This window comes from Antechinus flavipes, chromosome 6 (genome assembly GCF_016432865.1).
Source record: "Antechinus flavipes isolate AdamAnt ecotype Samford, QLD, Australia chromosome 6, AdamAnt_v2, whole genome shotgun sequence".
In the NCBI taxonomy this organism is placed as follows: Eukaryota; Metazoa; Chordata; class Mammalia; order Dasyuromorphia; family Dasyuridae; genus Antechinus; species Antechinus flavipes.
In genome coordinates this window covers 122,588,157-122,615,800 of record NC_067403.1, presented here as the reverse complement: position 1 = coordinate 122,615,800, position 27,644 = coordinate 122,588,157, and the positions used below count along the sequence as shown (strand labels likewise).

The 27,644-nt window shown below is 33.9% G+C and overlaps 1 protein-coding gene across 3 annotated transcripts in view; it reads left to right on the top strand.

The window, feature by feature from the left end:
• PDLIM3 (PDZ and LIM domain 3) overlaps positions 1 to 27,022 on the top strand; it is a 49,424-nt gene extending 22,402 nt beyond the window's left edge. Inside the window, exons 4-8 of one of the 3 annotated variants that reach the window (XM_051965478.1) lie at positions 9,158 to 9,225; positions 16,758 to 17,021; positions 20,491 to 20,618; positions 23,368 to 23,479; positions 25,794 to 27,022. In XM_051965478.1, the coding sequence (XP_051821438.1) occupies positions 9,158 to 9,225; positions 16,758 to 17,021; positions 20,491 to 20,618; positions 23,368 to 23,479; positions 25,794 to 25,983 (762 nt within the window). In that variant the 3' untranslated portion in view covers positions 25,984 to 27,022. Of the gene's footprint in view, positions 1 to 8,561; positions 8,750 to 9,157; positions 9,226 to 16,757; positions 17,022 to 20,490; positions 20,619 to 23,367; positions 23,480 to 25,793 lie in introns of all 3 variants that reach the window. The other 2 variants (XM_051965479.1, XM_051965480.1) reach the window with 2 other exon arrangements.
• Positions 27,023 to 27,644: the final 622 nt, after the last annotated feature.

The window sequence follows — 27,644 nt, the reverse complement described above, 5'->3', positions numbered from 1 at the left end:
TAACAAGAAATTTGATCAGTGTATAATTTTGGCCATGAAATGCTCTACCTCCCTCCCCCATTCCACCTCAAAAAATAAGGGATATTATTTGTTTAAGTAGAATAGGTCTCTAAGAAAAACTGAACTATTATTTTACATTTTTTTCCTCCCTACTTTTGTTAGGCAACAAAGAGTCTTTTCTAAATGAGCTTTACAAATGAACTTATCTTTGATGAATGCCAGTATTGAAAATGAAGGTTATTATGAGCAGTTTGACAGTTTGTAGAACTAAGTTCTCTTGATTTTCTAGTCTTGGTCACATTTTAAGTCAATCATTTAAGTATCTCTGACTTATTGAAGTTATGTGACCTATGAATAATTTGGTGAAATTCTTAAGTGTGTAGTAAGTTACATTGTACTAAATAAATTTCTAATACTTATAATTTTTAAAAATCTTTACTTCCTCAAATTTTTCATAGCACATTTGCCTAGACTTCTTTGTTTCTATTTTATTCGATATATAATATCTATTTTCTCTCTTTCTACCACATTCAAATTTTAAGTTCCTTGGTCAGTGGCACCCAATTTATTCAATTTTCTATGCTGAACATTTAGACTATCATAGATTTAGGGCTACAAGAGAACTTAGAGGCCACTGAATCCCTCTAGTCAGTTGTTTTCGGATATATGTAACTCCCTATGATCCCATTTGGATTTTTCTTGGCAAAAATACTGGAGTGGTCCTTTGCCAGCTCATTTTACAAATGAGGAAACTGATACATACAAGGTTAAAGTTTAAACCTACCTAGAAAGTGTCTAAGGGCAGATTTGAACCTAGAAAGATGAGTCTTCCTAGCTTTTGAGATGGCACTTTTTTGTTCTAGGGTACTACCTAATTGGTCCTATTTATAACCAAAGATAAGTTGTTAATGGATAAAGCTCTAAAAGAGTAACCCTCCCCAAGTAAGTATATTTGGTATACACTAAAATTGAGCTTTCCCTTTTAACTGAGGTAAGCCTTGACCTGCTTTTGACATGTTATACCTGAGATGTTTCTGCTGCCTCTTCAACCACTGCCACAAACCTAGCCCTAAAAAACAAAAATTTCTCTAGGTCTTTCCATGTTCAGACCAACTGTAATGAATGAAGCTTTTCAACCAATCAGACAAACAGAGATTAAATGTCTACTTTGTTCAATATGTGCTTAGGTTTGTACTGTTTAACATTTTTATCAATGACTTGGAAAGATATTGATAACAGATAACAGATCAAAGTTGCAACAAAGCTGAGAAGACTAGCTAAGAAACAAACTGGATGAAACATCTATTATCCAAATGAATTTTGACAGGCTGGAGTACTGGGATGAATCTAATTAATTGAATAAATAGAGTTTCTTAGGTACTGATTGGCTCTTGGGTACCTAAAATCACATCCACTAGAATAAGATGGAAAGGCCTTCATGGAAAACAATTTTTCTGAAAAATTCTGGGGATTTTCATGAACTGAAAGAGCAATAAGTATCAGCAATATAAAAAGAAAGTCCAAAAAGTGAATACAAGAGTGAAGTGAACTAGTTCAAGAGGTGATGAACATCCCCTGTTTGGAAGTCTTCAAGCAAAGGTTGTTCAACCAATGTCAGGAATGTCATTGTGGGAAACCCTTTCATGTATAGATTGAATTGGATGGTCCCCTGCAGTTCCTTTAGACTCTCTCACTTTGTAGATCCAAACTCCTCATTTTATTAATGAAGAAACTGAGGAACAGGGAGGATAAAATCATATCCATAGAGAGTTAAATTTCAAAGATGGCTTTTGAAACTGGATCTCAAAACTAAAGCAATTTACACTGTGTCATATGCTTCCATACTATAGACATTTGATAAATAATATTTGTTTAATGAATTTGAATTATTATTTAAAATGTCTTATTAATTTGCCATGCCTTATATGACAAACAGCTGCTTTTCTAAGACTAAATACACTGTGTGGTAGTGAATAATAAAGCAGGATCTCCAAATTAAAGGCTTTTGTCAAATAGACCTTGTTGCCGATTAATTTTTAAGATACATATTTGAAGTTAAAATAATGTGGATCAATGGTTGTTAAATCTTATTGTCACTGGTTAAAAAAATCATCATCATCATCTAGACAATAAGTAATTGTATTCTAGAATATGAATTGCATTCTTGTCCCATCCATCACTACAGATAAGCAGGTGACAGTTTTTTGATTCTAAGATTCCATAGTAAGCATTCCATTTTCTCTTTGGTTGGTTCCACTTACCAGATTAAAAAAAAGCCCATACATAGGCCAGACCTAGATAGGTCCTCTCTGATGTCCAAGTCCCTGGGCTTTATAAGTTTTAGGAATTCAGCCCTCCCTTCAATTAGCGCCAAACCCTGTCTTGTTTTTGACATGTTTATAACTGATATGTTCCTTCTCCCTTCCTAACTACTGCTACAACCCTAACACTAAAGAATTAAACTTCTCCAGACCTCATCATGTTCAGGCTAGAGTAAAAAGAATTTTTCAATCAATTGTATAAACATCAATTTTACAAGGCTCCCTGTAGTGAATTTATGGGAAGACATGGAAAACAATGGACAATCAAGAATAAGTCATTGTCTCTCATTGGAGATAATATCCAAATTGAGGAGATCCAGATTCATTCGAGTTTATACAAAAGATATAAAGTCCCAGAGAATTCTTTAATTTCTACAAACCTAAGAATGCCTATTTTTGAACATGCCAAATCATATATAATTCTCAATTCTTAAGTAAGCAAAAATATTCATAAAATGTTCTAGAATGGAATTTCAAACTGTCCAAGAATGATTCTGACTTTGGATCCCATCACCAAAATGCCAGTGTAATATTGGGCTATTAGGTGGTGCAATGGAGGGACAGCCCAAGGCCTGGAGTCAGGAGGACCTGAGTTCAAATCCAGCCTCAAACATTAACTATGTGACCCTGGGCAAGTGACTTAACTTTGTTTGCCTCAGTTTCCTCATCTGTAAAATGAGATGGAGAAGAAAATGGCAAATTAACTCCGGTATCTTTGCCAAGAAAACTCCAAATTGGGTCACAAAGAGTCAGACTTGATTGAAAACAACTAAATAATAACAATACAAGGCAAGACATAACCCTAATATGATTCTGCTTATTTCCTAATAGATTTCCTAACATTATAAAGAGACTCAAGTAAAATATGAAACTTAAAATAAAGAAGTGTATTAATTATCTTTCTTTCATAGCATTATTACCCTATGCCAATTAGAGAAATGTAAGGTTAAACATATCTCAAGACTTAACTTCAGTGGTAAAAATGTATTTGAAGTAGACTCAAAATGTTGAAGTTGAAGGAGACCTTATATGGTCATTTAGTTCAATCTCCTACTTAGTGAGAAAGTCTGTCTAGGAATCCTTAAACATAATTTAATGTTCATTTTCTAAAGCAAGACATTAATGATACAGCCAAAGAATTCTTTCCTCATTCCCCTTTATTTACATGTCCTTAAATCAAATATTATTGTTCTCACTGTTAAATGTCATTTAAGTATCTGGAATGTCTAATTTACAAGTACAGGAAAGACAATTTTCAGGCACCAAAGTTATACTTAATTTTGATCAAGATCAAATGACAGGAGACTAAACAGCATCAAGAGGGAAACCTATTCATCTATGAGATGATTCTTTAACATATTGCCAGATAGGTACTTAATAAATGCTAACTGATACACTGACTGACTGACTAAAAATAAAGCCGAGTCTATACATGGAAAGTAAAATGAAGAACTGAAGCAATTTATCTGAAAAAGTCTAGAAGAAAGAATCTTTCATTTGAAATGGTGTGATAATTTAGGCGCATACATAGTACAAGCATTCACAATTATGTTCCCATCATTGCACACCAAAGATTGGTGAGAAAAGATGGCTTGAGAGCATTCTCAAACATTCAAATATGCAGTAGTTTCCATAACATTGAGTCAACATTTTATCAGCTTTCTCTAGTTTAGTTGTTTAAAATTTGCCATTAAGAATTATAATATGCTGTTGTACTCATCATCAAATCAATTTTCATCATTTATGCATTGTCAAACAAATTTTGGGGGTTGGAATTATTGGGTCATTTCAACTAAAAGTGAAGAACAATGGAGGGGTCTTTAGCCAAATTTGTGCTAGAATGTTAATAATGTGTTAGTTTTCTCCAACACCAACAGTCTCCTTTGCACGGGGAATTTAAAAAAAAAAAAAGTGTTTTGGATGGTATTCCATTCATTTTCCTTTTTGTTTCATCACTTAATATTTGGAAATTCCAAAATAAAGTAAAAACTCATAGGTTGCTACTAGGAAATACAAGAACCTGAAAATTTTGGTTTAGGTTGGACAAACACAAGAGCTGGACTATTTTTCCTGCTATTTGTTTTGCTATAAACATTTTGTTTTACTAATGTGTTCAGAACAAAAGGTATGCAAAAAGGGTAATTAACTATAACATTATACAATTAATTTAACTATAGAATGATTTTTTTTCTTTTTTCATGTGCTTTTTTGTTATGAGAGACAAAGTGTAAGAAACAGTGCTAGATTTAGATATAAGAAATTTAAGTTCAAATCCAGATCACTTAAGATCTCCAACCTTTACTCTTTTCATCTGTAACATGAAGCTAACACTAGTGCTCACTTCACTAAGCTATTAGGAACCTTATCTGATGGTGAGTTATTTGTCAACAATAAAATGAAAATAATCAAAATGATGAACCTCAATGCTAAATTATTCTGTTTTTCTGTGATCTAGACGCTTCAATATGCAGTTTGGATAATTCCAGCCTACTTGTCTCAGGAAGCAATATTTTTAAAGATTTCTTTTCAGTAAAATAGTTACTTCTTCTCAGTAAATATCTAATTTTAGATACTGATGTTTCAAGTGCAAATTGTTTCATAAATCTTAAGGCATAAGTAGAAAAACAAGTGATTATACAATTTCTTTATATTAGCCCTTTGTAATATATAGGTATGTATATGAAAATATATATACGTGAAATGGTTATTCTCAAAGAGCCAGTCTGAGGCTAATTTCTGTATCCTGGTTTGATTCTCCTTAGGTGGCTTCTAAAATCATCCACTGTAGCATTACAAGGAACCAAAAGATGATCATGTCTAACTCTATCTTACACATGAGGAAATGAGGTCCTAAAAGATTAAATGATTTGGCTAACATCACACAAATTATTAAGTTGCTTCTTGTGTTACAAGTCCAATGTTCTTTCCATATGAAACAATTCATATTGTCCAACCTTCGATCATTTTTATTAATCAGTTTGGCATACTAATGAGAGAGATAACTTTGGAATCAGAAAGACCTAGGTTCAAACACTCCTCCTAACATGGGCTAGCTGTTCATAGGTGAGTCAGTTAATATCTCAATTGCCTAGGCAACTTATAAGACCTCAAGTTAGAGAGAGTTGCAAATTTACAATAGTAAAAAAGAGTTTCCATGTTAATGAGATCACAAATCCAAGCACTTGTATAATTATAAAATTAATCTTTAATTTTAATTATGTCATTAATTCTCAGACCTTTAGATTCTTCGCTTCAATAAATTATACATCTATTTATGATTTTTTAAAAAATATTTTGTCCAGAAGTGGGGTGGTACAATGGAAAGGAAGAATCTTGTCTGTAGAAGGCTCTAGAATCAAAGGATCTGAATTGAAATACTACTTCTCACTTCCTTAGTGATCTCTCTGAGCTTGAGTTTCTTATCAATAGAGAACAGGTGGTATCTGAGGTCTCTTCTAACTCTGAATCTATTACCCTATGAGCTATGATTTCATTGGAAGGTGAGGGGAGGTGGGAGTGGAGGATGGCTCTCAGGGAGTAAATACTCTCCTAGATAGATGTAAGCAAATTTTCAATCAAGCAAATCTTAGAGAATTGCCTAGTAGTATGGAGCGATTAAACCCATGGTTCTACAGCCAAAATGTACTATTTATGTTTAGTACTAAGAAAAATGAAGAAATGAATTTCATTTTTTCTTAATAATCAGTGCAGTTCCATGAGTTGGTGAGGATTAGAATGTGACTAATGCCTATATATAGATCATAAATTTAGAGCTGGAAAAGAACTTAAAAGCCATCAAGTCCACCTCCATTTCTTTTATAGCTAAGGACAATAAGGCACAGAGGTTAAATGATTGGCCAGGTAATGCAGCGTCTGAGGCAGGATTTGAGCCTGAGCCTTCATGATTCCAAGCCCCACATTCTATTTACTATGCCACAGTGCCTTTTACATGAGCAGAGTAAAAGATAAGTCTTTTGAAGTTGCATGTGTTGAAAAAATTGTATGTCATTATACTAGAAGGGTTAGGATTCAGAAACTGTCTTAAGCTCCATCTAGTTTTTCATCTGCATTAATGATTTAATGTAGTGATATCATGGCATGATTGATAAAGATTTAGCCTTAGCATAAGAGAAAAAAACTGACCCTTTGACTCTGGACAAGTCATCTGACCTCAATGGCCTCAGAGAATTCTCCAAGACTAAAAGTTACTTCACAGTTATCAGTCTCCACTGGCAGAGAAAGCACAGGTAAATTAACAAGTACAGACCAAACAAACAAACAAAAGTTCAAGTCACCGTACCAGACGCTAGGAAGTTGAGGCAAAAAATAGTCCATTCCAAAGCCTCAGAGAGGTTTAACTTAAAACTGAACTCCTCACTATATTGGGATTAGTTACTAGAAAAAAAAAATCCTCCAACTGGCCTCCTAAAGATACAAAAAGTATGTTCTCAAAGGCATGCATGTATTATTTAGAAATAGCCAGAAGAAGGTACCTCCCAACTCTGTTCCTGTCCCTCTTCTCAGAGTTATATCTATGGTATTTTCAGAACACAACTAAGTCCAAGGAAGGGAATCTCTTATTTCTAGTAGATAGTCACCATCCCACCCACAACTATCTGAGAGTCGGAGAGATTTCAGAACTTCCTATAGCAAGAGAAAGAATGGAACTTGCTAAGAGTTCCACTGCAACTTAATGTAACAGCAAAATGCTTTTTCTCCCATCTTGTCATGGGACAAAGATGTGTGCTTTGGATTAATATTTTTTTCCAAACATTTGGCAGACTTCTGCAACACTGCAGCACAAAAGTAGATACAGTTACTGTCCATTTAAAATGTATGAATGAAAATATTGTTATAAAAGTTTATCTTATTAATTGTACCAGAATGGGAAGATTTAGTCGTGGGAACTGGGCTCCTCCATTATAGCATTCCTATAAGCTTTAATGATTTCCTTCTACTTTGAAGGAAAATAACAATAATATGGCTCTAGAAGGGAAAAAAGAACAAGCCCCACAAATTACACTGCTTCTTTGAGGAAATGATTCTGACTCAAACTCCAATTATGGAATTATCAAAGCAAGACTCATCTGTTTCTTTGTTTCTTTAGAGACGCACATTATGGGAAATTGCTATCTCTGATATACAGCCCTTCAGGTGCTAGAACAGATGTGCAATGTTCCTCAAAAAAACTTCCAATGCTAGAGCCAAAACATAAAGCAGCTTTAAAAAGATAGTACAAGAAACTTTAACTTCATTAGACTTAAGAACAGAAAGCTTTTGGAGAGACGTTAATTTAAACTTTCCACCTTCCTTCTTCCTCCCTCAAATTTAGACCTACTAGAGAAAATACTAATTATTCTGAATCAGAATAAAAACCTTAGTTTAAATGGCCCATAAGTAATTACAGTTTATAGAATCAGAAAGCTAGGGCTAGAAAGGGCATTAGTAGGTCTAATTCTTTATACAAATGAGGAAACTGAGACCCAGAGTTGACCTGCCTTAAGAGACATCAGACTTTAAATGCAACAATTTTTCTCCTACCTCAACTGGTTTAAAAATGATACTTGAATTTCTGCCAATTAATTTTCCATTAGTTAAATGTCTTGATACTGGATTTTTATATATAAGATAATTATTTTATCAAATTCAGATTGTCCTTTCTGACAACAAATTCTTGCCATACAATTTCTTAAAACTTTACATATAAGGGCTACTAAGGTGCTTAATAGATAGAATAGCGGCCCTGGTGTCAGGAGGAACTGAGTTTAAATATGACTTCAGATACTAGTCACTTACTAGCTGTGTGTCATTTAACCTCAATTCACAGAGAGAGAGAGAGAGAGAGAGAGAGAGAGAGAGAGAGAGAGAGAGAGAGAGAGAACAATGAAAACAATTAAAAAAAAAAGAATTGTACACATGAAAGAAGTCTACATAGTGCTAACAGATAACAGCATTTGGATTTTTGTGACCATTTCACTTCCTTTGTCCTCTTGCCATTAGGTATCTAGATGACACTAGATACTAGATGACACTGGATTTTTCCATTTACAAGGTAAAATTGTATGGAAAAATCACAAAATTTTTTGATGTTTCCTTGCTTCTTCTTGAATCAGTCCACAAATGGTATAGTAGATATTAAAGATACCAAGATTAACAAGCATGGGGCTATCAATTTTTGCACATTAACAGCTTCTTTATGTATCTGTGGCTCTGTGTATTTTGTCTGCCCAACATGTACAGGAATTCAAGCCTATTGGTACCGCTCACAACAGAAGGGCACAGCCTTTTGTTGCCGCAGCAAATATCGATGACAAAAGGCAGGTAGTGAGCTCCTCCTATAATTCGCCAATTGGGCTCTATTCTTCAGGCAATATTCAAGATGCACTGCATGGACAGCTTCGGGGGCTTATTCCTAATTCACCTCAAAAGTAAGTATTGACTTAGCTTCTGTCCATTATGTTTTTGATGTTGATGTTACTGTTCCGTTTATACCAAAAGTCCAGCTCTTGTTCATTTTTTTTTTCCTGAGTTTTCCTGGAAAACTCAGATCACATCAGATATTTGAATAGATATTCATCCAAAGCACTGCTCTGTTGTTCAGGTGCCCAAAGCATTCATACATCTGAACATCTGTACATGATGAAAATATGATAGTTAGACCATCATCTTTCCCATAGTAATAGAAATTTCACAACTTTTCTTTAGGATTTGTAATTTTTGAAGCACATAGGTATCTCAAGCATCCAATTTGGGGAAAAATAAATAAAATTTGAGTTCATTTGATTGTGTCTTAAAATTAATCTGTGGGGTTGTTTTTTAATCCTTTGTTTTTACAGGACATGAACTACTTCGAACACAAGCACAATATTCGGCCCAAACCTTTCATTCTCCCAGGCCGAAGCAGGTCATAAACTTTACCAGTGTGCACTAGGGAATGCATGCTTGTTTTAACCAATTCTTACTAATTACTGAAAAGTGTGATTTTAGGATTTCTGACATTGTCTTTGAGTAACATGAGCTCATTTGTTAAGTTTATTTAAAGAGGAAAATGCTTGCTTCAAAAATTAGCATAGAAATAACCTCCCTTTTCAAAAGTAAATACTGATATTTGTGGAGCTGTGAAATTTTCAGCTATCAACACAGATATTTTTAACTAAAAACGTGGAGCTTGCACATTTGGAGACCATATCCAAAATACTTCTGAGTCATACAGTATGCATGATACTGGGCAGAAAAGTCTAGCCAAAAATGAAAAGGGAAACATCTTTGAAAATTGTAAGGAAGCCAGGTAGAACACTGTATCATTATAAATATAATTCTATCAATTTCCACACATTCCAACCATATCACTCCAATCTCTAGTTCTTATAAGCACATATACCTTTGGGGAGGCCCTACTAGAAGCTCTAGACTCTGTTGTAAAAAAGCAATTTTCATTTTTCTAGATCATCTAAGCATCCATAATATTTTTCACATTTTAGTATATGTCTATTAGTGTTGAACCCAAAAGGGGAATGGTAGAAGTGGCTCAAGAAAAGGAATAGGGAAATTATTTGGATTGGACTAAAATGGGTGATAGAGTAATTTTCACATTAGACTGGCTGAATGCCTTAATAGAGTTCTCTAAACAGGGAAATGGAATGTTTACAATTGATAAGAGTCTTTTCAAATTACACCCAAAATAGAAACCATCAGTTCCTTGAGAACTGGAGAAGTGGAGGGATATCAATGACTTTCATGATCTAGTCTCTTTTCTCATAGTTGCTTTATCAAGCAACCAGAAATAGGACTGAGATAGTCTTAACACTTTGTAGCTGATCTGCGAAATGGGGATAATCACATGTAATTCCCAAGACTGTTGTGAATATAAACTGAGATAATATTTGTAAAGTGTTTTGGAAATCTTAAAGCACCATATGGTAATTATTATTAACTATCAACTATCAACTATTAACTATCTCATGAATTTCCTTAATTTACTTTTCAAGATTAATTTTTTGGAATTTTTTAGGGTAGCATTGCTGATTGCCAATTAAAATGAAACTTATGACTTTACTCTAATTGCATAATGTCATGCACTTATTTAAATACGTATGCACATTTAGCTTTATGAAGGTAATACACTCAAAAAAATTCATCATAGATACACATAGATTTCACATTTTATATTAAGCATGTCTGTAATTATATAAATTTTACATTCTTGTATTTCCACAATTACAAGGTTGTCATTCTCAAATATCTTATCTGTCACTAACTAGTTTTATTTTATATATATATATTTCATTGTGACTATAATAGACTCCCTTGTATTTTGCAATTTCTTATGGTTTCATGATTTTTGCCATTACCTAAACATTAAATTTCCATAGTATATACTAAAGATATAAATACAGTATAGGTAATAGCACAAACTAATATGATAAATTAAAATTTGATATAAAATAATGTTATATATCAATAATTTAACATATTTATATAGCATACAATGAAAAACAGTTATTATAAAATGTTAACATTGTACTATTTAATTAATAGTAAGAATTATTAATACATCACAATTTTAATATCATGTAGTATCTGGTATTTATATTACTTTATAAATTGAAGCTCATCCAATTTTTATAGCAATTCTATGAAGCAGATACTGCTGGAATTATACCATCTTACAGGTGATAAAATTGAAGGTCAGGAAAATTAAGTGTTTTTTCTCATTATCACATTCCTGAATTTCTAAGGTGAGATTTAAACTCATGTTGCTCCAACTTCAGTTCAGAATTCTTTTTACTAGTCTGTTTATGCTTCTCATATGCTTAGGTCCTCAATCTAAGACTATCTCTACATGAAACAATCAATTTTTAAAAATGATTCTATGGGTTCTCCCCATCACAACAACTCTGTGTGTGTGTGTGTGTGTGTGTGTGTGTGTGTGTGTGTGTGTGGTGTTCTTTTTCTTCTTTAAAATAATATAAAGGTTCTCTCTGGGAGAGAGAGCAGGTTTCTCAGGAGGTTTTCTGGAGGCAGCTTTAGTTTCAGTTCAGATCAATAATTACCCCAAAACGCAGCCAGGTGATAAAAGTCCAGATCTTTTATTGTCTCTAATATAGCCCGGTTAGCTTAGAGGCCTATCTCTCTGTTTGGTTCCAAGAGCTCCCTCTCAAATCCAAAGGTTTGTCCTTCAGCCTCTGCCTCTGCTTTCTTCAGCCTCCAACCAGCACAGAGATGGAATGAATCTCTTGTCTCCTTCACTTGGGGCTCGGCTAGCTTTCTGGCAAGTCTTTCAGACCAGCTTGATCTCCAGCCACCACAGTGGTGTGAGATGAAGAGGAATCTGGTTGTGCCTCTGAGAGAATCTCCTCAGTCTTCAGCTCAACTCTCCCCGAGAGCCTCTGTCTGTTTTATATGAGAGAGAGGAATTGTGGGATACCAGAGAGAGGGATTATGGGTTTTCTCCCAGAATGCTCTCTGGCCCTAAGAGCTTCAAGGGAGGTGTGAGTTCGAATATCTCATACTAAACCCTGAAATCTCCCAAACGTGTGAACTCCAATGAGTAAAGGTGTGAACACAAGCATTGCATCAATTACATTGAGTTAACACTAGGATTCTAACATTTCCCTTGAGTTATCACCTTGTTTCAAGTTGAGTTAACACTAGGATTCCAACATGTGTGTGTGCATATACATGCATATATATACATACACACAGATATATATAAAACTTTATATATTTTTATATTATATTACATGTTTTACTCAATATATTATTTATTGAATGTATTTTATATAAAGAGAATATATAATATATTAAGTATGTTATACCTTATATTTATATAAACATACATATATTATTATATAATCTTTGTCCCAGCAAATATCTAAATATTACATATTAAACATAATATTATATTTATATAAATTTATAGCAGGACAAAAATTTTTGAATGATTACTTCCAAATGAGTCTCAGAAGGCATCCCAAGGAAGATCCCCTCTTCCTATATAATTTTCATGAAGAACTCCTACTTTTCACAGGCACACCCAGAAATATGGAAGGCTAGTTTCCAAACACCATCATCATTACCTTAGGTATAGGTATTAGAAAGTGGGTAGTATACTTCATTGTTAATCATTGTCATTGACCAGAGTTTTTAATTTTTCAAAGTTGTTTATCTGAAAGACTTTTCAGTAAGTTTCAACAACTCTAACTGGTTGGCAAAATTTGCAGCACATCTATATCCAGTGAATTATTAGCCTGATACCTATTCCATCTCCATATCACCTCATATAAATCAATCAGGCAATAAATCAACCACCTATTATGTGCAAAGCATGGTGCTGGGATACAAAGGAAGGCAAAAAAATAGTCCCAACTTTCAAGAAGCTCTCAATGTAATGGAAGAGACAACATTCAAACAATTGTGTAGAAATAAGCTATGTATAGGATAGATTGGGAATAACAGAGGAAGGTGCTGAAATTAACAAGGGATCTGAAAAGGCTTCTTGTAATAGGTGGAATTTTACTTAAAATTTGAAGGAAGCCAGAAGGCAGAAATGAAAAGGGAGAGATACATTGGAGGATAGTCTTTGAAAAGCCATAAATTTTGGAAAATATCTGTTCACTTCCTAGATTGTTTGGTTCATGTAGCCATGACTTTAAAGACCCTTCACAGCCTTTTCAGTTTATAAGAAGCTAACAGAGCTATCATCCAAATGTACTACTCTTGGTAAAAGTATAATTAGTTCACAGATCTTCCCAGGGTTAAAAGCAACTGATTCAGCTAGCCTTAGCTAACAATTTCATAAGCTATAGTTTCACTTTGTGATGGCAAGTCAACACAGCCATGACCAAAACAGACCACATAGAAAATCTACTCCAGCTCCTCTAGCAAGTCAAGTGAGGCTGTAGGAGGTTAGCAATACCAGTCCTATTACCTATTCAGTATTGAGACAGCCCTGGGTACAGAGAACCAGTTGGATTTGGGGCGGGTCTATCACTTTTATCAACAGTTTTGTTAAACCTAGTTTTAAGCTGTCCCTATATAGAATAAATGAAAGAATTAGTTGTTCCTCTGAGAAAGCCTTCTCAATCTTCAGCTCAACTCTCCCCAAGAGCCTCTGTCTGTTTTATATGAGAGAGAGGAATTGTGGGATATGAGAGAGAGGGATTATTTAATTTCTAATTTAATTTAATTTCTAATTTAAGCTACAGAGAAGAGAAAATTGAGATGAAGATTCCCAATTTATTTATATTTATAATGCTCAAATTATTTATATTATATGTTTCTTTATACTGTAGTACATTATCTTGCTCATGATAAACACTTAAGAATTACGATTATTATTAATTTTTTTTTTTTTTTTGCATAGCACCTGTGATTTTAACAGTAAAAGGAAGGATCAGATAGGAAATCTTCCCTCCCAATGTAGATCAACAAGTGTTCCACAACTCATATCCTTAGAAAATTGTCTGGGGTACTGAGAAATTATATGACTTGTCCATTCAAGGTCACTCAACCAGTATATGTTACAGACAAGACTAGCTATCCATCTACTATGCCATATCACCTCTCTGTTAATATTAATTACCATAGTATTGATGCTTTCAAAAATACAATTATCCTCTTTTTACAGATGAGAAAATGGGGCATGGAGCATTTAAATGACTTCCTTAAAGTTACACAACTAATAAATATTATAACTGAAACTAAAACCTCATTCTATGAACCCCACCCCCAACATACCTCATTCCACTACAAGATTTAACATTTTTATAGAATGAACAAATCTAAATTAAGTTTCCAAATTATCAACATTTATCAAATGAGCCTGAACATATCTTTTGCAGCTTATGGTTTGTTGGCTGATATTAAGCCGTAGCTTCTAGTTCTAGAGAGAAGACAGATAGCAAAAGTTTCTAATATAGTTCTCAAGAGAATATTGATTGTGAGATACTTGAGACATGCATTTCATTAAGCACAGAAATACTTATATTAAAATTGTACTATTCATTGCTAGGTAGTTCTGTGAATAGATTTCTTTTTATTATATAATTATGTTATTATTAAAAATCCTTCAATAGGATCTTTTTCCTCATAAAATGTACTTATCAATGCTTTCTTTCAAAAATCATCTATCATTTTGCTTTCTGCCAGCAGTATGCAGGTTTGGGGTGACTTATTGTCTCACTTAATGCCTGGCTCTGGAGAACAATCAATGCTTAACTCAGAATCTGACACATAATAGATGACTAATAAATGTTGATTGATTAATTATTGACTGGATGTGGCATTGGCTCCTTGTTTTCAAATTTGCTAGGATTTTTCTGATAGTACACAATTATCAATGCTTATTGAATGGAAATTGAGTTAACAGCTAACTTGCATTTGTTTGTGAGATATGTTTTGTTTTAAATTAGATTATCCTGAATAAATATCAGGGTGGGGGAGGGAGTACATGTATAAAGGAAACTATTCAGCATAGTTCAGTGGGGAGAGAACTATATTGGGAGTCAGGCTCTGGGTTCAAATTCTGACTGTCAACATCCAAGTGGTCATGTAGCCTCTCTATGTTCTAGTCCTTTATTTATAAAAGGAGGAAATTGAACTAGATGGCTTTTAAGTTCCTTCTAGCTTTAAATTTATGATTCTATGATATGAGTTCTCAAAAATGTGATATATCATGGCAAAAAAGATTATATTTTTGAATTAGAAGACCTGAATTTAAAATTGGGTTGTACTACTTATTACTACTGTGACGCTAAGCAAATTGCTTTACTTCCCTTGGAGTTATTTGCCTAATCTCTTTAAAGCCTCTACCAAAACTAAACCTTCTGACTCTGATGATAAGACTGTCTATGAAATGACTCTGTAGCTTCAGTAGAAAAGTCTTCAAATTATTTCCACGGTTTAGGATGGTAATATCTCAGTTACATCTTCCCAAAATTCACGCATGGGACTCCAAACATGGGAAAGGAAAGTTTGGATCATTCAGACTGGACCTTTTGGCTCTTTGTTAGAAATTAGAACATAGGAGGAGCCTACTGGCATTCTGCAAGAATAGAAAGTTTCATCTACACAAGTCCCTAATGCTTAGAAAGTAACTGCAAAATGTTAAAATTGGAAGAAGCAGCTTTTGGATTAAATGCATGGTCTGAAGTTATAGAATTGGCAACCTATATGAAACTTTGTGAATTTAGCCAGTTATCTGAATTTTCTAAAGATTTTTAAGGGTAATTTCTTAAACACACTTGTGTTTGTTGAGACACGAGGCTTAAGCTATTGATACATCAAGACTTTGTTTAAAGACCTTTTAAAAAATACAAAGGACCACCAAACAAAACTGTATTGTTACAAAATTGTTGACATTGCCCTTTTTTAGAGACCCTAAAATTGTAAAATAACAGCAAGTTAAACTATATTCGGTAAATTTAAAAATATAGCTCTATCAGAGACAGAAGATTTAAAAAATATCTTTTTTCAGAACATTTCAAAATTCAACCACTAACAATTTAATTGCACCAGAGACTTGCCCAACGGGGGTCCAAACTTTCTTTTCTTTTTCTTTTTTTTATCACAGGTGAAAATACAAAACATTTAAACAGGTTTTCTTGCCTGCTATGCTTAGTAACCATTTGTGAAAGATTATTTATTTGTTCCTTAAGTGTGGCAATTCAGAAATGCAAAAGAATGCCCAACCTAAAAAAAGGCTAGTTCATAATCCCTCTTTAGTTGAATTTTCATCAAAGGATCATTTAAAATATTCATCCTAAATAGAAAGAGCAGTTTGATGCCATTTATGCCTGTTGCTTTTGCTTAGTCTTTCCACTGAATAGAAGTGTGCACTTCTTTTTGAGAACTTTGTTTGGAAAATCTGGGTTCAAATTCTGCTTCTGACATATATTAGTTCTGTGAATGTGGGCAAGTTATAACCTCTCAATGCCAGTTAATTTTCTAAGTCCATAATTCACAAATGAGAAAATCTACACCAATGAAAGGAATTTCCACACTAGAAATGCCTCAAACTGAAGAAATGCCTCAGACTGAAGAAATCCCATTCTATTCTATTCCCCTCCCCCCAAAAAAATTCTCCTAAATTCCTGGAATTTTCAACCTACACTTCATAGCAAAGCAGTGTAAAAAGAAGTGCTAGTAGTTTCTTCTGATTTAATTTACTTTCAGTTTTCAATCTTAAATTAAAACCTTAGTTTTAGGGGTTTTTTTCCCCATTATTCCTTTTATTGTTCCTGTCCTTTAAGAAAAAAAATTCAGATTGGGCTGGAATCAATATTCTTTTGCGTTCCTGTTTTTGCTGTAATTCACTTCTTCCATTCTTTTTTCAATTCTGTTTAACGTCTTTGCATATGTTCTTTCTTCTACCTTGTGTCTGTATACTCTGATTTTTCTGGGTCATCTTTCTATAACCGGTTACTATTAACACAGTGGATGCAGCACTCCCTCCGGCATTGATTGTGGCAGCGGACGTAGCACCCCTTCATCTATCAGTACTGTTAGCACTATTTGCCCAGGTGACTTGAAAGTTGCTACCAAGATGGCCCCTAACATTCCCTTGGAAATGGAACTTCCAGGTGTGAAGATCGTTCATGCTCAATTTAATACACCCATGCAATTGTACTCAGATGACAATATTATGGAAACTCTGCAGGGTCAGGTTTCTACAGCCCTGGGGGAAACACCCCCAATGAGGTAATCACTGGCTGCATGGACTGACTGGCTGCATGCACACTGACTAAAATGCATGAAGGATGTCATATGTGATGAGCTGTTTTCACACTGACTTATATGAGTTTCCCAAAATTGAAAGATAATTGTGAGAAGTAAGAAAGATAAAGCCGATGAGTAAAAGGCAGAGTCCCACATTGTCCTGCTTACCCTGGCTTTTTAGTTAAGAGCTTTTTGACTATTTCAAAATAAAATCCTTTGACAATATTTTTCTAGACAATAGCCTCATTGCTTCTATAGGATGCTGCTGTTTCTAGTGACCCTTATCAGACTGGAATTTGGTCATTTTACAAAGTACTGTAATCAATGAAAGGCATAATTTTTTAAAAAGTGTACAGCTAGCCAAACTTTCTTGAAACAATCATCAATGCTGTATTTTTTCCCTCATTTTTGCTTGTCACAGAACTGTTTACAAATAGAATTCTAAATAACATTGTCATGGATACCCATGGTCCAAAGTGTGAATATTCAAAAAATACAAATTGTATTACTATAAAATATATCTCCAATATAAAAAATCTTAGAAAGTTATACTTTGAGGAGATATCAGGAGAATTTTTTTTGAAAAACTGGGAAATTAAATATACTTGATTTTTCTTTCTAACAGCCCCGAGATTACAAACCTAAAATATTAATTAATATTCTTTGGCACATAATTATTCTGTCATAATTGTAATTATTTTGTGATAGCCATATGAGTTCTATAGTCTTGGGATTTGGATAAGGCCATGATGCCATAGATGAATAGAGTCACTTTTCTTCAAGGATACCTTCAAGGAGGCAGCAAACATATTGATTTACATCAGAACTAGATAGTAGAAAAACCAACCACTTCGGTAATAGCTACATCCAGAATTGTAATGAATTTGAGTGCTTATGAAGTCATACAACTGACAAACTGTTTTTGGATGTTCACCACTAACTTTTCTTGGCTCCTCCACTGGCTCTTCCATGGCTACTTCTTAGGCTAACTAATCATCAAGATTTCTGAGCTTCCAAAAGAAAAAATAGAAAAAATTAAACATGAAGTAGTATTAGAAGATAGTTCTTATGACTATCAGCAAAGTAATAGTAAGGAGAAACTGAGGACCTGAATGTGGGATTAGAATTCAGTTTCTTTTTTAGAGGACAGAAAAAAAGAGAGCCAGTGAAAAAAGAGAATGAGGACAAATAAGGCAGTGTCGAATTTGGCAATCGTCCTAGTATCAATTCAGCCAAGGCTCCCTTTGTTCATTGGCACAATGGTAGGGATACACCTGATTAATTTACGACAAAGACATAGAGAAAGATAGGATCAGAAAGGGGGGAGGGGAAGGGAGAGGAAGGAAGGAAAGGAGGTAGAGAGGGAGGAATAGAGAGAAGGAAGGAGGGAGGAAAGGGAGGGAAGAAAGGGAGGGAAGGAGGGAAGGGAGAAAGGGAAGAAAGAGGAAGGAGAGAAAGGAGGGAAAGAAGGAAGGGAGAGAAAAAGAAAACCAATGAAATCTCTAGCTCTAGTATAGATGAAGCAAATCCAAATGCATTCTGTGATGGGTAAACTCCATCTGAAATATGAAGTCCAGTTGTGACAATACAATATAAGATATAATTACCTTTCTTGATGAATAGATGAGGAGACTAGGGATGTTTAGCTTAAAACTATATGTAAGATGGAGGGGGACTTATTCTTTGTTGATCCAGAGGACAAAACTAGGACTAGTGAATAATTTCTCTTTCTCTCTAACCAACTCCACCCCACTCATACCCACTCAAACTCAAGTTTCCAAAAGCTATTGCCTCCAGTTTAGATCTCTTTTTCAAATCCATTCCTCCCCCTGCCCCGCAATGCCCCTCATCATTTCTCTTTTGGAATGATTCAAATAATGTCTTTAAGCTTCTTCATGTTCCAGTTTTTCTTCTGTTCAATCCATCTTCCATACCTCTGCCTAGGTTACCTTTCTAAAGGACTATTTTGATAACATTACTGCCCTGCTCTAAAGGTTTAACTTGTTGCCTAAATAAAGTTTAAAATGCTTAGTCTTGCCTAAAATGCCCTCTGTAGTTTGGATTGAACCTACCTTGTAAAATTAATCCATGCTATTTTCCTTCACATATTTCACATCCCATCAACTGGACTATTCTTCATTCCATTCTTCCCTCTCCTATTTCTACACTCATATTCTCCCATGTACTTGAAAAACACTCCCTCCCCTGCTCTCTCTCTTCTTGTTGACATCTTTCCCTTTCCTACAGTGCCCAACTCATAACCCACTACCTCCAAGAAACATTCCCAGTTGCCCCAAATGATATCCTTTAAATTTTTTTTTCATGGTACTTGAATTCACTCTTGACCTCACTTTGCCATTCGACTTGTAGCTATTTTTGTGCATGGCTTATTTTCTCTACTAGATTTTTAAGCTCTTTTAGGGTTGGGAACTGTGCCTGATTTCATCTTTATATCAAGAAGTGTGCAGGAGATATTTCTATTTCAAAGTTAACATTTTATACCTCAGAGGACAAATCAGGACTTGCTTTATTGTCAGGTTGATTGTCTAGACTTAAGAAAACAATGGAGAACATGATAATTATAAAGATTAAACTTTAAAGTATGTTGCAGGCACTTTTTTTTTAACTTCAGAAAGCTGGGTGTTAAATATTTAATAGGATACCCTGATTATATCCCAGATAACTGGCACAGTAACCTACACATAGTAATGAATATTTATGAAATTAAAGTTATAATGAGGCAATTTTTAGTTTAACATAAGAAAAAAATTTCTAACAATTAAAGCTATCCTGAATAGGCAATTTTCTAAGATAGTGGGTGTCTTTCTGTCAAGGATGTTGTAAAAAGGATCAAGAGATCTTATTAAGTTGAAAGTGATCTTAGAAATCATCTGGTCTAATTCACTTCAACTTCCATAGATTCTTCCATGACCAAAAGAGGCTGTTATTCTGCCTAAGGTAATATCAGCTAAATAGTAGCTCCAAACTTAGACATTCTGACATCCAATCCATCATTTTCTCTATTACATCATCCTTTCTCCTAATTGGAGGAACTAGATAACTTCTAAGGTCTTTCCAGAGCTCAGATTCTGTCGGTTCTGAGAACTTCCATTCATTTTCATCATGTTCTGAAACATGGACAGAATTTTGCTGAAAAATTTGTAATGTTGCTGCCTCTATCATTTCTCAGTAACAAAACTACTCTGACAATGTCTAATCTCCAAAGCTTTGGGGAGCGTGAATAAATTTTATTGGATGACATCATTAAGGTAAGATATATGAGATCACATGACATTTTGCTGCTGATGTGGGAAGATCAATGATCAATATATGCTAGTCAGGGATTATGAGTATTGTAGTCATTTCTTATGACTTTGTCATAAAGACAAGGTGCACTGCTTAAGATGTCTAATGCCTTTCTTTACTTCAATTCTTTTTTTTTCCCTCTTAGTGAATCAACAGCCTCTGTGCCTCCCCAGTCAGATGTATACAGGATGCTTCATGACAATCGAGATGGACCTACTCAGCCACGCCAATCAGGTTCTTTTAGGGTACTCCAGGATTTAGTGGATGACCCTGGTGAGCAATTGGTGCTATTGGTAGCATTGGTCATAGGAAAAGAAAACAAGAGAATAAAAAAATATATAAGCAACAATTTTTTTAAAAATCCATCTCATTCAACAACTAAAGAAAATCAACATCTGATTTTTTTTCTGACCAAGACATTATTTCTTTGATTATGTAATTTCACTGCTTAAAAAGATTAGAGTAACTCTACTTTTTTTTGTCCAAACCTGTGATTTTAATATAATGGTAAGGAAACTCTTTTTTGATTTAGTTCTGCGACTATTCTATAATTTACAGAGAGAGTTGTCTTAAAAGAGTTGTCTAAGATTCTCAGAGTCTAAATGACTTCCTCAAAATCACACAAGCCAGTATGTCTCACAGATAGAAACTGAAGCTATATCTTCCTGACTCTCAACCAGGCTCTTTAGTTGAGGAACCAGGGACCCTCTAGTTCAGAGACCCTTTGGCATTCTGTAAACCCTATGGATCCTTTTTCAGAATAATGTTTTTAAATGTATACAATTACAAATAAAAATTTAAACATAATGATGTAATTTAAATATAATAATCCTATAGTATTACATGGGAAACAACTGTATTAAAATAGTTATAAGAACCTCTGGCCTGTAGAATAAGATATGACATTTAAAGCCCTCTGCTACCTGTCCCTAACTTGCTTTCAATCCTCTTGTCACATTATTGTGTCCCACTATTTCTATATTCTAATCAGACTGAACAATAAGTGTTTCTGGATCTTTCCCTGAACTCTATTGCTCCCAAGGTCTTTATCTTCATTGGACAAAGATCTCTTTCCTCAAGGCTCATCTTAGATGCTTCCTCCACCATGAAGCATCTTCTGATGCTCCCAGGTGAAAATTATGTTCCTGGAACATTCCATTAAAATGTCTTTTGTTCCAATAATTCTATACTATATTTTTGGTGTCTTTATGTATTTCCTCTAAAAAAAATAGTAAGCTACTATAAATTAATGATGGTGTGTTTTTTTTTTATTTTAAATCCCTAGAGTCTAGCATGATATCTTTCATTTTATAATTATTTGTTAAATTTTTCAATTTTAGCTAACTCTGTGAACAACAAATTCTGTAAAATTCAGAATCATACTCCAAAAGATCAGTTTTCTATCTATATAAAAGGCTTTCAGCTATTAGAGAGGGATATTATGCTTCATAAGACCTCAAATAATAATTATTTTAAAAATACAAAGATGTAAGTGATTTTTTGACTGTTCTAAAGTGTCTTATATAGAAATCCAATAGGTATAAAGCCAAAAAATTTTATTAAAATGGTAAAGCTCAGATATAGTTATAAATCTGTTCTCATGGATAATGGCATCCACAATCAATTAATCAATGGATGATTATGGAAAGCCTACTTTAACTAAGGGATGATAAGAGAATGACCAAGTTCATGTTTAAAAAAAAATAAAAGTATTGCAGTAAGTCTGTTCTCAGTACCTGGAAAATAGACAAAGTAGGTGAGAACACAAAAGGTAAGATTTATTGATGAAGTCCTTGCCCTGAAATAAAAAGGAAGACTCCTGTCTTCCACAATGCTTGAATTTTCAAAATTAGAGATCTATTCTTTTTTTGGGAGGAGTCATTTTGAGGCCACACAATGTCTTATTTTATTAACATCCAAATTGTAATATCAGATCCTTTCCAAAAGTCAGCTAGCTGTATCAATTAGGGATATAAAAAACAGAAAAAGATTCATTAAAAAGATGATTTGTGACTCAATCATATTGACAATACAATTTTTAAATGTCCATAAAGAAAGACTAAGCCAACACTCTCCATGATTTTCTCTGGTCTCCAATAACTTTATTGGGTAAACTCCTCACTTTCTTCCCCACATCTTCTACTAATGCCGATTAAGTTAATTCTCTGGATCTATATATTTGTCTGTCTCTTTTCCTAAATTTAAAAAACAAGTTATTTTGCATGGAGTTATTTAGAAATAAGAGTCTATGCACAAAACAGGAATTCTTTAGGTTAAAATACCTCAAAAAATAGCAGCTGGCTGTGAATTGGTTCAATCATTCTGGAGAACAATTCAGAACTATATTCAAAGATCTATACAAACGGTGCATGTCCTTTGACCCAATAATACTGATACTTGATGAGTATCTCAAAAATAGCAAAGAAAAAGGAGAAAGGACACACATGCACAAAAATATTTATAGCAACTGTTCTAATGGAAACAAAGAATGAGAAATTGAAGGGATATTCATCAAGTGATATATGATTGTGATAAAACATTATTGTATAATAAGAAATTATGAAGGAGATAGTTTCAGAAAAACCTGGGAAAACTTGTATGATGTAATGTAAAGTACAGTGAGAAGAACTAGAACATTGTACACAGGAACAGCAAAAATGTAATGATAATCAACTATAAAAGATTCAGCTACTCTGATCAAGACAATAAATCAAAATAATTCCGAAAGACCCAAGTTGAAAAATTCTATACACCTCCAGAGAGAACTGATGAACACTGAGCACACTTTGAAGCATGTTTTCTTTGGCTTTATTTTTCTTGACTTTCACCCACAACAAAGCTAATGTGAAAATAAGTGTATAATAGGTATTGTATTTCTCAGTGGGTGGGGGAAAGGGCTAGAAGAAGAGAGAAAATTTAGAACCAAAAAAAAATCTTTTTTTTTAAATAGCAACAAGTGTTTTCCCCAAAGAATTTGCAGAGCTGCTCCTATGCCATAAATGGATATGCTTTGATTTTTCAGATGACCGTCCTGCTGGGACAAGAAGTGTAAGAGCCCCTGTTACAAAAGCTCATGCTGGTGCTGGGAGTGGACAAAAGATGCCACTGTGTGACAAATGTGGAAGTGGCATTGTGTAAGTCTCCCTTTTTTGACTTGTATGTTTACTATAAATCTTCACCAAGGAAGGACTTGTATGAGTTTCAGAGAAATTCTTACTTTCTTCTGCCTCATATAATAATAATGATAATTAATATCTACATAATACTTGAAGGTTTGCAAAGTACTTCACAAATATTATCTTAGTTTATCCTCCTAACAACTCTGAGAGGTAAGTACTATTATCCTAATTTTATAGTTAAGGAAACTGAGGCAGAGGTTAGGTGATTCCCCCAAAGTCAGATAGATAGGAAGTAGCTGAGTTTGGACTTGAACTCAGTCTCCCTGTCTGACATTTTATGCATTCTATCTACTGCAGCACCCGGCTGCTTTATGAATTTATAATGTATATATCTTTTTTAGGGGGGAGGGCTGATGCAATTGGGATTAAGTGACTTGCCCAGGGTCACACAGCTAGGAATGGTTAAGTATCTGAGACCAGATTTGAACTCAGGTCCTCCTGACTTCGGGGCTGGTGCTCTATCCACTGTGCCACCTAGCTGCCTCTATAATGTATATATCTAAGTATCTTCATGGTAACTCTCCTCTAATGGTTCATCCTTGTCATAGAGGTAACCATTGATTCTTGAAAGGTATACACCAGCAAAACAGAAGCTATGACAAAATTAACATCAAGTTCAGGATAAAAAATGTACACATCTGAAGAGCATTTTGGCCAGTTCTGTAAAACTGACCCATCACCTAAGGACTAGCCATCAAGGGTTAGCAGGAGGGGGATTGTTGGTTGGTTGATTGATTTGTTGGTTTTGGTTTTGACCATGACAATTTATAAGAAATTTGAAATTTTCTACCTACATCAGTAGATGAGGGTATAGTTACCAGTGAAATTTCAGCTCATTCAAAGTGTCCAAATATATGCAAGTATGAAAGTAAATAAGTAACATTTAATTAGATTTGTAAAGTTGGTTTGGGTCAGGTTTTATTTTGGTTTTTATGCTTTGTTTTATTTTACTTTGGTCTAGATCTCTAATGTAGAGAGCTCTTTTTGAGGAAATTGCCTCTACCAAAGTAGATCCTAAGCTGTTTTACTTCTAATCTAAGAGACTGTTTGGAAACCTAAGGGACTAAGTGGGTCTCATGGCCAGTAGGTATCAAATATGGGACTTTAACATTGTTATTTTATTTAACTCCAAGAAGGGCTATCCACTCTAAAAACTTAAAAGAAATACTTGTCTAGCAATCATTATGACTTCCACTGTTTTCAGAGATGCAGTCTCATTTTAAAAGTTGGTTCCAAAGGATTTTTAGCCTCATGTTTCATAATCACAAATTTTACTTTAAGGAGCACTTTGTTTTTGTTAATATAATCTAGAATCTTAGGCAAATTATACTTTGCACAGAGGCATGTAAGGAACACATATATTAAAATGTAGCAGTCGATTTAGGTTTCATCAGGAATGGTCATTTTCTCCCATGGATTTCTAATGTCAAAGTAACCACACTGGCAATGATAGTGCTCTAAATAACATATCAAACAAAATCTAACAGTTTCTCTCTCAGACATATTATCTATTACTTCACCCATTTAACCATCCTGCCATCCATCCATCACTGGATGGCGAATTAAGGTAACCAAAAATGGGAGAAAGAAGAGGAGAGGTTAGATAGGTAACACAAGCAGAGATTACTCCCAGGGCAGCAACAAAAGCATGTTTATTCTGAATACAGTAGTGACTTATTTGCACTGGAGAAAAAAGATCACTCATGATCAATACTTTTTGTTGCATTAGTATGGCCTATACATTTTATGTGGAAAGAGAGAAAGAAAATAGTTTATTCCTTCCCTACACCCCATATGGTATAATTGGAAAGACTTATGTTTTATAGACACACCCTTAGCCAGAATTAGAATCTCATCCAAAGATGTTTAAGTATTTTTCTTATCAATCTCACTTTCAAAAGAACTGAGGTTTGGGAAATCTCACAATGTATCCTTTCAATCTCTCCAGAAATCATTTCTTTAGGCAATCTGAGATACAGCTACTAAAAAAAAAAAAAATTAAAGTTGATCCCTATTGAGCATAATTAATTCCAAAGATCACATCAACCAGAAACCTTAAACCTGGGTGGGGATTAATAATTTGTTACAGTTATTTTAGGTCTTTTTAAAGAACTATTTCCAATTTCACAGTTGTGTAAGATTTTCTTTACAGATGGAGGTCAATTGTTTCTCTTATAATAAAAAGAGAATCTAGCCTCATTGTAGGGTACTCCCTATACTGTAATGTGAATTTATTTATTTATTTTTGTTTCTTTGTTTTTATTAACAGTGGGGCTGTCGTGAAGGCACGTGATAAGTACAGACATCCAGAGTGCTTTGTGTGTGCTGACTGTAACCTTAATCTCAAACAGAAAGGTTACTTCTTTGTGGAAGGACAACTGTACTGTGAAACCCATGCAAGAGCCCGAACAAGCCCACCAGAAGGATATGATGCAATTACTATTTATCCAAAAGCTTAAATGTCTCCTATGGATGCTTAGGGAGCACACACACATTCACTCTCAGGCATGCACACAGGAAGACATTAGTAGCTTTGGGCAGTCATATAGTGAAATGTCTACTCTAAATCAAAAATACTGGATTTTGAGAGTTGATTTTATTATCAATTGAGGAATTGCATTAAGGAAGCAAGTTCAGCTGAGTGGGAGGGTGGAAGGGGAGAAAAGGAAAGCATATATTTAGTTATATTTTGCAAGTATGTTATCTTTGAAGCTAACAAAGTAATTTGATGGCATTTAAAGCAGTAATATTTTGTATGCTTTACTATATTATTTAAAATTGTTTTTTGAATGATGTTACATGTAAAAATATAATCAAGATGTCTATTCAAATTTTGTTTCCTTAAGACTATTACCAATCAATAGATTTGTAATAATAACCTTGCTTTATAATGCTAACTGAATTTTTCTTTGTCTTTTTCAATTATTATGACACATCCAGGAGGGAAAAGACTTTCTTTAGGTTTTTGAAATTTGAAAATTATATCAGTTAAATATGCATAATAAACCCATAGAAATATGTTTAAAATAACTAAAGAAGTAGGGTGTATTATATATATATATATATATATATATAAAATTAATGCCTCCCAAAAAAAGAATTTGATCATACTTGACATTAGTTAACAATATTCAAGTGTGTGGGATTGGAAGGAAATGCCAACTATTTCTTTTTAACTTCTAAAATTGATTCATTTGCCAAAAACTATGCATAACACATATATATATGCATTCATGAATAAAAAGAGCATTTACAACTACAATGATCATTCATTCAAATGCATAGAATAGAGTCTATAATTTATATATTTAATGAGTTTACAATTAATTTGTTATACTATGCAATGTTATACTATACAATGCAGCCTAGGAACTCCTTCAGTAAATGGTATCAAAACTAAGCTTCCTGTATATAAAATTCTCATTTTCAATAAAGGAATTAAAATAAATTGTGAGACAAAATATTAGAATTTTAAAATAATAAAGTCTGAAAAACACATTGCAACTGTAGGTTTGTGCTATTCATGAAAGACATATGTGTCCACATAGATTGTCTAATTGCAGTTCCTCAAGAGTCAGTGATCGATGTGTTCTGAAGTCTGGACTTCTCCCTTCAGAGAGGAGAAAAGCCAGCCAAGAGGGGATAATAAGTCCCACCTTACCCTCAGAGTACAAAGCTAGTTCTTTTTCCCATTCTTTGTATGGGTAATGTACTAGAATACATCTATCTGTTTCCTGAATATTACTGGTCTGCATAAAATAGGTTCAAAACAATAAAGTTATTTCCTTAATTGTTCGTAAGAGGAATTATCCTAAACTCATATATACAGGCTTTTTTTCTTCACTAAATATTGTTTACACAAAAGATCATCACAAATTACAAATATTGAATAAAATCCTTTATCTAAATAAATAGAAAAAAGAAGTTAGAAACATTATACAGGTTAAGATATAACAGAAAATACATAGAGTGAATGAGCTCTTTAGATAGGAGTGAAATAAGATTTTAGCTCAAACAAGAGAACATCTCTGTTTTCACCCAATGGGAAATTTCCCCAAATCTCTAGAGGCAAGTTGCCTCTAGCCATGGAGAAACCATCCCCTACATGTCTACAATTCTC